We start from the raw sequence: 13,047 nt of genomic DNA on the forward strand, positions 1-13,047 counted from the left end.
TAAATTTCTGCCTAAATAAAGAAAAGAGTTGGAGAGAGAAACGAAAAACTTAGAAATATTAGCCTAATTTGTGATTTTCTCTTATTTAATTACATTTTAAACAAAACGGATAATTATAGATGAAAACTTTGTTTAAGTTTGATCGACGTAAATTTCTATGCCACGTGGCACCAATCGGGCACCAGCATCTGTGGACCCTTTGTGTACAAATGTGATGTCAAATTGAATGAGTGAACGGAAACTTGCCCTCTGTAATGCGTTGTGACTTCCAATTTTTGAGATGAGTTGAGGAATGAGAAAATTGTGGTAAACGAACACCTTTGAAAAAACAACCAACCGAATTCTAGAGAAATCTCATCAAATCCACAAGATATTCGCATTTATTCATCCGGGTTTCAAATTTCTAGATTGAAATTGAAATCTTCCAGAGTTTCTTAAAGAAATTAGGGCCTTCTTCTCTCTTTCAACCCAGAAGAAGGCTCTGTTTCTTTTGAGCAGTAGAGATTGTTGTGGGTGTTCTGGAAGATGTTTAGGTTTTCGATAGCGGCTCTTCAATTGATCGAGCTATTCACCAGTTCTTTGGTTCATTTATTGTTTGGGTTATACATTTTTAGCTCTGCAGTCGCCGGTGATCTTTCATTAGCTTTGAACGATCTGTTTTTCAAGTCCAATGTTGAACCATCAATCCGGGATGAACAGTTTATCGGGTCTCCAGCCGCTGATAATGATCTGCCTCCCATTGTGTTGGTTCATGGAATTTTTGGATTTGGAAAAGGGGTAATGAGTTTCAACATGATTTTCGATTTTCGTGCTATTGCTTCCTTTTAAGTAATCTATCTAAACACAATCTGATTTTGCACTTTCTTAACAGAGATTAGGGGGGTTATCTTATTTTGCTGGGGCAGAAAAGAAGGATGAGAAGGTTTTGGTGCCTGATTTGGGTTCATTAACCAGTATTTATGACAGGTTTGTTCTTAATTTCCGCCCAAATCCATGCTTCAATATCATGTTTATGAAGAATTTATGGGTTTTGATCATGTATTATTACATTTTCTTTTAGGGCTAGAGAATTATTCTATTACTTGAAAGGCGGCCAAGTTGATTACGGTGAAGAACACAGCAAAGCTTGTGGGCATTCCCAATTTGGAAGAACATACGAACAGGGTTAGAAAAAAATCTCCCAATCTTTCTATAAAATTCCAAACAAAATAATCGAATCAAAATCAACAATCCTTGATTTTAAATTTACTTGAATTCATTAGGGCATTACCCTATATGGGACGAAGATCATCCGATTCACTTTGTTGGGCATTCTGCCGGAGCTCAGGTGATACGAGTCTTGCAGCAAATGTTGGCGGATAAGGTTCGTTTTCATTACAATTCAACATCACCAAATTCATTTTCTTGGATTTGTAAATTGAAAACAGCACAAACTATCATAAATTTCAGGCGTTCAGGGGACACGAAAATACTTCTGAAAGTTGGGTCTTAAGTGTTACGTCATTATCCGGTGCCTTCAATGGAACTACACGAGCCTACTTGGACGGAATGCAGTAAGTTCAATCAATCTCTCAATTTCCTCAAATTCTTTTCTTCTAGGGAAGTGATTGTAAAAACCCTATCGCATCTCCATTTTTTCAGACAAGATGATGGGAAATCCATGAAATCGGTATGCCTTCTCCAGTTATTGCGTATAGGAGTGATCCTCTACGACTGGTTTGACATTCCGTTCTTGAAATATTATTACTGTTTCGGATTTGATCATTTCAATATGTCATGGAAGAAATCGGGGATTTGGGGACTTATTGATTGCCTTGTTGGAAACTCTGGCCCTTTTGCTTCTGGTGACTGGATCCTTCCAGATCTTACAATCCAAGGAGCTATTCGTCTCAACAGCCGTCTTAACACATTTCCTAGCACCTACTACTTTAGTTACGCGACAAAACGTACTAAAAAATTCATGGGTTTTACTGTTCCTTCCAACGTTCAAGGAGTCCACCCGTTGCTTTTCATCAGAGTCTTGCAGATGAGTCAATGGAAGCACCCACCAGATGTTCCTCCCCCTTTCAAGGGCTACAGGTTTGTTGACATCCGAGATAATTAAAAAAAAAAAAAAATGTTTAGTTATATATATAAATTTGTGTTTGATTTTTTATATTTTATAAATTCGTTTTTTTAGGGATGAAGATTGGTGGGATAATGATGGCGCACTAAATACCATTTCTATGACTCACCCCCGTATCCCGGTTGAACACCCTAGTCGTTTTGTTGTTGAAGATTCTGAATGTCAACCCTTGCAAACAGGCATCTGGTATAATAAATAAATAATTTAAAAATCAATAATTCCTATATGAAATAGTTAAAAAAAAAAAAGATAAATTATAATAAATTGGGTTGGGTTGTTGTAGGTATTACAAGATAGTGGAAGGGGATCATATACTTTTCATAGTGAATCGGGAAAGAGCAGGAGTGCAATTTGATGTGATATACGACAGTATATTTGAGCGCTGTAGGAAACATGCGTTTAGAAAGGTTCCCACAATGCCAGATCATGCTAATTCAGGAAATTAGGGGGTATAGATTTGTGTTTGTCTGCGACGCAAATGTTGTTGCAAATGATAATACCTACCAACTCCTGTTGTTGTAGTTGTTGTTGTACAGCAATAGATTCGTGATGATTTATGTATGTGTTCGCCGTCTTCTTGTATTGTATTACACAACTCATATGCTTCGTGCTAATGATGTAACCGTTTTTAGAAGCAAAATGGAGCTTGTTTTGCTTGTTTCTTTTTTTCTTCAATCGGTTTTTATGCGATTCCAAGATCACTGAAGTAGATTGACCTAAACATTAAGACAATATATTGACCTGTTTAACGAATTTTACCTATAAATTTATCACTTCGTTAAACTACTTTTCACACCATTCTTTAATTTCTTCGTCTATTATACGCACATACATCCCAACACACCACCAACAAACCGAAACCAAAATTGTTACACAGTTTTCTGTTAAGACACTACACCACATCGATATCTGAGCATAGATTCAACACAAGTTGGTTTCATGTGCTTTGCTCCGAAGCTCCTTTATCCCACAACAACCACTTTTCCAACAACATTTCAAACAACAATTTAATTTCCAACAACCTTATCAATCCGTTTTATATACCAACAAACTTTCCAACCACAACCGATATCAAATTCTCCCGATGTAATGGAAACACAATTCAATCAGCGAACATCGATTAAAAATAAAGAAATAAATAAAACTAAAACCGGTCAAACGGAACCACGCGCTTGGGCATTATCCGGTCTTGTACTTGATCCGATTTCTTTAAATAAAATATATTGTGTATTAAGTATTATAATTTATAGATTGAAAATTTATTATGAGGTTTTAGTATTATAAAATTTATTACTTTTAAAATATACAGAATATTAAGTATTTCGGACATTGATTTGTAATGAAGTTTTGAATTACTAGGAGTCCACTTTATTCAATCATAAACTTCATGGTTGACACTTCACTTTACTTTTTGAAATATAATTTATGTAATTTGTGAAAATTAAAATATTTATTTCTAAGTATATATATATATATATATATATATATATATATATATATATATATATATATATATATATATATATATATATATATATATATATATATATATATATATACTATCTTATAAAAGAAATCTAACTATTTTTAAAAATAGATTGATTATAATAATATTATTTTTTTAAGACGTCCAAATGATGAAGCTGATAGTACAACTAACCATTAATAAAATAATATTAAATTTTAACCACATTTTGAATTCAAATATTTATCATCAAATCTCCTTATATTTCTCAACAATTTGATATGGTTCCCTTAAATCCCGGATTCATTCAAATTTTGAACCCTTTTAGATATCCTTAAATTTAGCATGTTGATTCAAATATCCCTCCAATCGCATATACCTTTTTGTTCCCTCCTCTGCTATAAAGCCCACCGTCCAGAAACAAAAAATGACTTCATCTCCCAAATAACACCATAGTTTGATTATTTTGTCTTCGACATGTACTTTCTTTTGTAAAATAACATTTTTGTAGAGGAAACATATCACCGAATGAATTTACACGCCCCGCCGCTTTGCGCGGGTACACTGTTAGTATATATATATATATATATATATATATATATATATATATATATATATATATATATATATATATATATATATATATATATATATATATATATATATATATATATATATATATGAAAAATGATATAGTTACGTCATTGAACAATGACATGGTCTGGAATGGTCGGGATCTTTCTAAATGCATGTTTCCAGATAATTTTTTTGTTTTATGTCCACGTTCAACACGCGTGAGTGAAAAAGTAAATAGAATGATTTAGACGCATGCTTCATGAGGTGAAGCAACCAACAATTTTTATACGGGTTGGCTTACACTTTATTTTTTTCGTTTAAACACTCTATTTAATTTTTAAGATTTTTTATTACTTGAATTTATATTGTTTTTTCAAAAAGTAATTATAAATAATTTAAGATTGATTGATTTTTAACAAAAGTGGTTATAGATGTCTAAAGGGTGTCAATTTAACAACACCCCATACATACCTTATACAAATATCGTAAAGATTTAAAATAATAAATAAAAATGGTTTTTAATATTTAAAGTCATAAAAATATAACTTAAGCAAAAAATACATTTGAATCAATGTGGCCATAATTTCTTGAAATTGATCAATAGTATAATCATCAAGAACTTCTAGAAACACATTTTTTTAACCGATAAATCAAATCTACTTCTATGCTAACAACACCTATTCCACATATATCCATGACGAGGTTTGAACTCTCGATCTCAAAAATGGAAGACACCACCTAATACCGTTGGGGTAAATAAAAATGACTAAACAATCATTTAAAACTTGATCATTTATATTATTTCATAACTTATTTTCTCTATATTTTCTATATCAATTGGAAAAAATATATTTTATATAGTTATCTAATCTCATTTATTAAAAACATGGTATAATCCTGGTAAATGGAAGTATAATAACTTAGATCATGTTTACAAATATATATATATATATATATATATATATATATATATATATATATATATATATATATATATATATATATATATATATATATACACGGTGGGGTTCAATAAAAAAAAATTAAACAAAGAACCAATCTTTTTTTTCAATTTTTAGAACTTATTTTTTATCAAAAAAAAATACAAAAATTCATAACTTTTTATCATTTTTCCAATGAGATCAAATTCGATAAAAAAATTTCGTTAAATTCACAATGTGAATCTTTGAAATTTCACAATGTGAATCTAAATTCACACGATGAATCCGAAAAATATATTTAACATTCACAACGTTAAGTTATGAATTTAAATAGTTTTTTTTTTCAATAAAGAATAAGTTCTAAAACTTTAAAAAAAATTGATTCATTAGTTAACCAATAATTAAAAGTTCTCGAGCTTTTCTAACAATTGTTTTTGAAATGTTGTAGTATCCCACTGTCCAATATAGATGGGCCACTAATATCAGGTGAATGTTAAAGAATTTGTTACTTTGTGGAAACGCAAGGTGAAGTTTTGGAAACATAAAGAGACAAATGTGCTTGATGAAACTTCAAAAAGCCTTTGAGTGTTGGATGCTCCAATTAATTTCAATATGAAATTGAGTCTTTTCTTCCAAACCTAAAGTTTAGGAATAATACCATATGTTTTTTAACTTTTTTTTTTAACGTAAATCATCTCAAATCATCAATTCATTATACAAATATATTATGTAAAAAAAATAATTTTATATAATGTTGTTTTTACTCATGTAGCAATTTTTGTATTTTTCCTATTAATGTTAACTTCAACTGAAAAATAACATCAATAAAGTCCAACGAATCATAAATAGTAATGTTACAACCCAAAATTTATGAATCTTGTTTTTAAAAGTTTTACTTTCGTCATCAAAAACTGGTTAGTGGTGCAATTTATTGTTTGTTTACGCACTAGGTCTATTTAAATCTTTTATGTTTTAAAGATAAAATCATTGAAAAACAATCCATTTATCATATGGCCCTTGAACAAATTTCTTTCCAAAGAAACTCGACAACATGAAATAATTGCTTAGGCGGTAAATAACTATTTAATCTTACGAATGATTGATAAATTAAAAATATTACAAAAATAATCTTTAAAGTAATCCAATTCTAAATACAGAAATTTATGAGGTTAGATATAATTAAGTATTTCTCAAACGATTTTAGGTCCTTTGACCCTCTTTTTATTTTGAAAGAATATATTTTGATAACCAAACATTTGAATTATTTACATATAGTCATTTACTCATTTATATGTGATTGTGTTCAAGTCTTGGTCCTTGAATCTTGATTATTAGTGCTATTGATTAATGTCTAATAGGTTCCATTAAAGGAAAACATTTTATTTAAATCAAAGCTCGAGCAAGCCATAACTTCCGTCTATGGATTATTTTCTAACTTTAAGTTTAACGCATATTTGTATTTTATTTTTTTGCAAGTAATATTTGAAAGAGAGACAAAATACTTATGTCTTAACCCATACTAGCAATGTACTTACACTTCTTTAAGTGATAGTATTAATATGTAATTTAGCATTTCACTTGGACATTATTAACCTTTAGGGAATTGGCAAACTACTTGAGATAAGAATGCACTTACGTCAAACAATGTACTTGTTACCAATAATGACAATGTACTTGTACATTTTTATGCGACATACTTACATTTATTTACTAGTAATATCAATATGTGACGTGAAACTTATAAATTGAAATCTATTTCTTTACCTATGTAACGATCCAAATTTCATGTCCAAAAATTTTCTTTTTAAATCAACACTTTAGAAAACATTTGTAAATAAAACATTGTCTGATCAAACCATTTCATAACATACACCGTGTCTGAAAACCAAAATATGAAAACAATCAACTTTCAGAGTACAAAATCCCAGAATGACTCAAGGTGCGGAAAACAATGTACGTGTATGATGTGCCGCTACCGCGCCAGCTCATTCGCCTTTGATGAAGAGGTATCTGAAAACAAAATTGTAAACCGTAAGCACGAAGCTTAGTGAGTTCCCCCATAATACCACATACCACACAATCATAAAATGAACAACTAGGAGATACGGGCCTCGCCCACACTCCGCTAGCTGGGAGATATGGGCCTCGCCCACACTCCGTTATCTGGGAGATACGGGCCTCGTCCACACTCTGCTACTAAACCATAACATACAAGTATCACACAGACAACGAGTAAAAACAATTCTACCACACTAGCATATATCATCATCAGACTCAACTAAAAGATACGGGCTCTGCCCACACTCCGATACTATCATATCGTCTATACGGGCCGACCTTGGTGCCTTAGATCCATTCCTACTGGAAGGAAACTCACCTCGAAAAGTAACTGCTGAAAGTCTGCTTGCTAAGCGCCTGACTGCTGAACCGGTAGTCCTCCGGCTATAAATCATAAACATAGATTAGCCACTCATAAATACCCTTAGGTCAGATGACTGACCCACTCCTGGTCCAAGGTCAACTCCTTGGTCAAAGTCAACTTCCAGTTGACTGGACTCGTTGAGTCATGACACAGACTCACCGAGTCCTTCTCCTACTAACCCCGTTCTACTCGACAAGTCCCTCTTCTCACTCACTGAGTCACCCTTAACTCACTACTTGGGACGATAGAACCGACTCGCCGAGTCTAAGAACAACTCGCCGAGTCCACATGAGCAGACCTCTTACTCGCTTCCAAATCCTCACCAGAGCATCCTTTATGAAGATTTGGGTTTCTGGGACTATTGCTACACGTTAAATTGCTAAATCCGCATGCAGATATGAAGGGTTAGACCTTCAACACCTAAACCCCTGTTACTCAGTAACAGTTCATAGGACTCGTTGAGTTGTTCATCCAACTCGCCGAGTCTAAGGCCATCTTCATAGAACTCGCCGAGTTCCACATTGGGACTCGCCGAGTCCCTTCGACCCACTTCCCATACAGACCAAATTTGAGACATGGAACGCTTCCAAACCATAGATCTATGTTACTAGGGCATGCTTATCACGTAAAGTTGCAAACTTTACGTGCATGCATGGCTCTATAAGCTCAAAAAGGTAAATCCAAGCTCTTTATGAGGTCAAACACTCAATAAGTACCTTAATCACTTCAACCATATAGACTTTATACTTCTAATACGTCCATAAGGTCTAGATCTGAAGTCCTTTCGGATCATAAAGCACAAATACATGGAGTTTGGTGTTTTAGGGCTTGAAAACCACCAATTAGGGACAAAAAGGGAATCTAATGAATTAGTGATCAAGGTAGGGACTTTTCTACTTGAATGGAAGCTTCTTGCAGGGTAGATGTCGGATCTACTTCTCCTCCTTGCACTCTTTCACCTCCTTCTTCTTCTCTTAAGCTTCAACCTTCCTTCACAAGGCCAAAATCACTCAAAAGGACAAAAAGGGGGCTAGGGTTTCGCTCTACAGCTCTTCTGGAAGTGTTAGGGACAAAGGAGGCCGAGTTCGAGTGCTTAAATAAGGTGCAAACACCCGAGTTAGGGTTTTTTCTGAGTTCGGGAACCGACTCGCTGAGTCCAAGAACCGACTCGCCGAGTCCGAGGCTCAGACCCCGCGTCTCATCCCGCTTCAACTCGGCGAGTTGGTCCTTTAACTTTCCGAGTCCAAGGCAAATTGCATTAATTAAGAAATATTAATTACAAGGAATATGTACCAAGAACCAGGTGCTACAACCTATAGTAGCAATGTACATCATTTTTTTTCAACAATAACAATATGGAACATTCATAATCATCTTACAAGGTTTCAGGTTAAGTACCGACATTATCAGTAATGAAATGAAGTACATTGCTAGTATAGATTAATAAATGTAATTATTAGGAAATTAAGGTCCCGTTTGATAATTGTTGATTGAGAAAGTGCTGACTGAGAAATGTTTGTCTGGATAAGAAATCTTGACTGAGTAAGAAACATTATTGTTTGATTGTACATCTAACTGAATGTACTGACTAATGAAAATTGTCAATTTTACCCTGTTGTACTTGTTACCCATAATTACAATGTACTTGTACACTTTTATGCGACATACTTGCATTTATTTACTAGTAATATCAGTATGTGACATGAAACTTATAAATTGCAATCTATTTCTTTACCTATAGTAGCAATGTACATCATTTTTTCAACAATAACAATATGGAACATTCATAAGCATCTTACAAGGTTTCAAGTTAAGTACCGACATTATCAGTAATGAAATGAAGTACATTGCTAGTATAGATTAATAAATGTAATTATTAGGAAATTAAGGTCCCGTTTGATAATTGTTGATTGAGAAAGTGCTGACTGAGAAACGTCTGTCTGGATAAGAAATCCTGACTGAGTAAGAAACATTGTTGTTTGATTGTACATCTAACTAAATGTACTGACTAATGAAAATTGTCAATTTTACCCTGCTGTATATAGTGATGGATGAAGTTGTTGAATAATTATAAAAACATAGAGATTGTCATACAAAATGTAAATTACACACGACCATTAATGGTTAGTTTGTGGATACATACATCAAGAAAAGTTTTGTCCTCACACTCATTCCAAACCAACATCCCAAAACATATATATTTAACTAATTTATCATAACTTTTATCAAGATCAAGATGAACACCAAAATTGCTTCCAATTCACAAAAATAAAAAGCTAACATAATATTTAAACATAAAACAATTTTCTATCATTAAAATGTTAACTATGTTTATCAATTATATCCGGCCAAACAAAATTGAACATAGTTTTCTATCTCTATCTCTATCACATTGATTTAAACAAAAATCAATCAAAATGAAATATATATACTGGAAAACGATTGAAATAAAAATTCATAGTAAAAAAAATTCATAGTAAAAAAAATTCAAACATATACAAACACCATTTATTGAAACAAAAATCTATAGTTTTCTATCTTTATCACATTGACTGAAACAAAAATTCATCCAATATGTAGATCGGTAAGTTGTTGAAGCAATACTATTGAAACAAAATTCAACCACTCATTATTTAAAACGATTTATTCCCTTGCTTGGCATATAAAAGCTATTGAAACAAAAATCCATACAAATGAAATATAAACAATGACTTATTCCATTAATTTCATAGCTTCTTGACAGCAAAAGGAAAATTTTGCTTACCTGTCCATGTTCGTCTGTCTTGACGAAGCATTGGCCGGAAAAAAGGTGATCTGAATGAGGAGGCGGAGATGCAACTGAAGGAAGATGGAGTCGGAGGTCTGGCGATTGGCCGCCTCTGTGTTGCTGCGTCGATGGGGCTTTGTCGATGGAGGCGGAAGAAAAGTCATTCTTTTTTTAGGTCACATAGGAAGAAATAAAGGGATGTCATAGTCCGTCTTTTTTTTTTTCCAATCAGCAAATGGCTGAAGCAGACCAAGAAAACCAAACGAGTCAGACATCTTACTGACTCAACGATGTATAAAACAACTCTAGCTGACCGAGTCAGCCCAAATCGCTGACCCACCCTGAGTCAGACAAACATCAAACAGCCCCTAAGTCTATTTTTATGCACAATGACAATGTACTTGTATTTCTACCCATAATAGCAATATACTTACATAAATTTACTGGTAATGGAAAATGTATAACATGAAACTGTAACATCCCAAAAATACGGTCCAAAATTTTTGTTTTTAAATCATTAATAAAACCATAAATATCATCATTATATAAAAATCATAAACAATGTACCTCAAAAATATCATAACAATTGTCAATGTATCAAAATCTCATATCAAACATCAAAGTGAAATATCCCAGGCTAAAAGTTGTGGTGTGTGTCATGCAGTTATCCCGAGCTCTTCCCCTTGCTAATGGAAGTACCTAAAACCAAACTGAAAACCGTAAGCATGAAGCTTAGTGAGATCCCCAAACTACCACATACCATACACATAACATATAAAATAAATTTTAGGACTCTGCCCAACTGCATCAGGACGAACCTGGCATTGGCTTACTTGACATCGGGCTCTTTCCCGACAACGGGCTTACCCCGACATCAGATAGTGTCTGGCATCAGGCCTCGCCCGACATTAGGCTTGCCCCAACATTGGGCTTACCTCGGCATACATACAACATATCATAAGCGCATAACATAAGCACATATCATAAGCATATAAACATTCATCGGGCTTGCCCCGACATCGGACCGGATCCCGGAACACATGACACATAACATATAAGCTAACATGCATCGGGCTTGCCCCATCATCGGACCGAATTCTAGAACACATGACACATAACATGCAAGAATCATAAAGACAACAAGCATACATAAACGCTTCTCAGGACCTCCCCGATATCGGATCGATGTCCGAAAACATATAATATACATCAGGCTAACCTCGACATCGGACCGAAGTCTAGTATACGCTAACATACATAAACAGGTTGGCGTTTGTGCCTTCAAGCCGTTCCTACTGGAGGAAAACTCACTTCTCAAGTTGTCTGCTGAAATCTCAAGTGAGGAATCTCTGATGGCTGCTCCAACGACTCCTCGGCTATCATCAACACAAAACACTTAGTCAAAATCTGATAATATTTTATAGGGTAAAATGAACATTTTTCCCCAGGTCATAGTCAACATTCTGATTGACTCAACTCGCCGAGTTGGTCTATCAACTCACTGAGTTCTACTACTCAAGAACCCTAAAATCACGATCTAACTCGCCGAGTCATTCCCCCGACTCGCCAAGGTTCTCTGTCCACTCATAGTTACAATTAAGCGAGTCAACTTGTCGAGTCATCCTCAGACTCGTCGAGTTCTGCTTACTTAGAATTAGGACAACCCATCTCAACTTGTCGAGTCCTTCCTTGGACTCATCGAGTTCTTCAACCTCCAAGTCCAAAACTATGTCCAGCTCGCTCATTCATCTCCTAGACTCAACAAGTTCACTCATTAATAGAAAGAAATGGGGAACCGCGACTCGACTCTCCGAGTCGCATGAATGACTCCATCGAGTCCTCCTGGAGTCTGCCGATGTTCACTAGACCGGCCACTTGTGCATTTATTGCCTTGTTCCGTTCTGCCACCTAACCTCTTTTTTTTGTTTAACTGGATTGCTTCCGGGCCTGATATTAATGATGTGTTCTATAACTTTTCGATCAACTCCTGTCAGATCTATTGGTTTCCAGGCGAAAATGGTGGAGTATTGCTTTAGGAAATTTACCAGCTGTACGATGCCCTTGTTTGATAAGTGAGCGTCGATTCGCACAAGTTATTCTGGGTACTCCATGTTTATCTGGTGTTGTTCGGTGGAACATCCATCCTTAGACTTCTTCGATGCACGTACAAGCTCGGGGCAGCTATGATCTGGTGGCAATTTGTGCCCTAGTGTTCGTGGCGAGGATCGTCGTTGATCCCTGATGTGTGCTAAATTTAACGATGCCGTGGATCATCGATGGTACGCGGTGCAGTAAGGAGATTGCCGATTGTCCGAGCAGAATATTGTGTTCTGTTGGGTACCAGATCACAGAGAATTCGACCGTTCTTGTGATTTGGTCCTTCTCTTCATGACTGACCAATGTTAAGGGCAACCGAATAGTGCCCAATAGCCACAAACTGTGCCTGGTGAATCCTACAAATGGTCCAATGGTTGGAGGCTGTAGCCCCTCCTTCCACACATCTGGTAGTTGCCAGAAACAATGCTCATAGAGTATATCGGAGCAACTACCATTGTCAAGGTATATTCGACGGAATTTCATGGTGCGAATGAATCCAAATATAAGGAGTTGGTCTTGTGGATATCAGTTCGATGGTCTGGGATCGGTGCTCGAGAAGCTAATGTTAAGTAGGTTTCTCGAGAGTGCCTCGATCTCGTCTTCTGTGTAGTGAGGTGTGCTCCTCTTACGAGAGTTAGAGATGGAGAGTACCTG

At 34.8% G+C, this 13,047-nt stretch overlaps 1 protein-coding gene across 1 annotated transcript; it reads left to right on the plus strand.

The window, feature by feature from the left end:
- Nucleotides 1-229: 229 nt before the first annotated feature.
- On the plus strand, nucleotides 230-2,785 carry LOC145034879 (alpha/beta-Hydrolases superfamily protein). Its single transcript, XM_078983437.1, has 8 exons — nucleotides 230-777; nucleotides 872-966; nucleotides 1,061-1,164; nucleotides 1,263-1,363; nucleotides 1,450-1,553; nucleotides 1,642-2,079; nucleotides 2,180-2,311; nucleotides 2,409-2,785. The coding sequence occupies exons 1-8, from the start codon at nucleotides 526-528 to the stop codon at nucleotides 2,569-2,571; spliced, it is 1,389 nt and encodes a 462-aa protein (XP_078839563.1). The 5' UTR covers nucleotides 230-525; the 3' UTR covers nucleotides 2,572-2,785.
- Nucleotides 2,786-13,047: the final 10,262 nt, after the last annotated feature.

This window comes from Lactuca saligna, chromosome 3 (genome assembly GCF_052625555.1).
Source record: "Lactuca saligna cultivar CGN05327 chromosome 3, ASM5262555v1, whole genome shotgun sequence".
Lineage (NCBI taxonomy): Eukaryota > Viridiplantae > Streptophyta > Magnoliopsida > Asterales > Asteraceae > Lactuca > Lactuca saligna.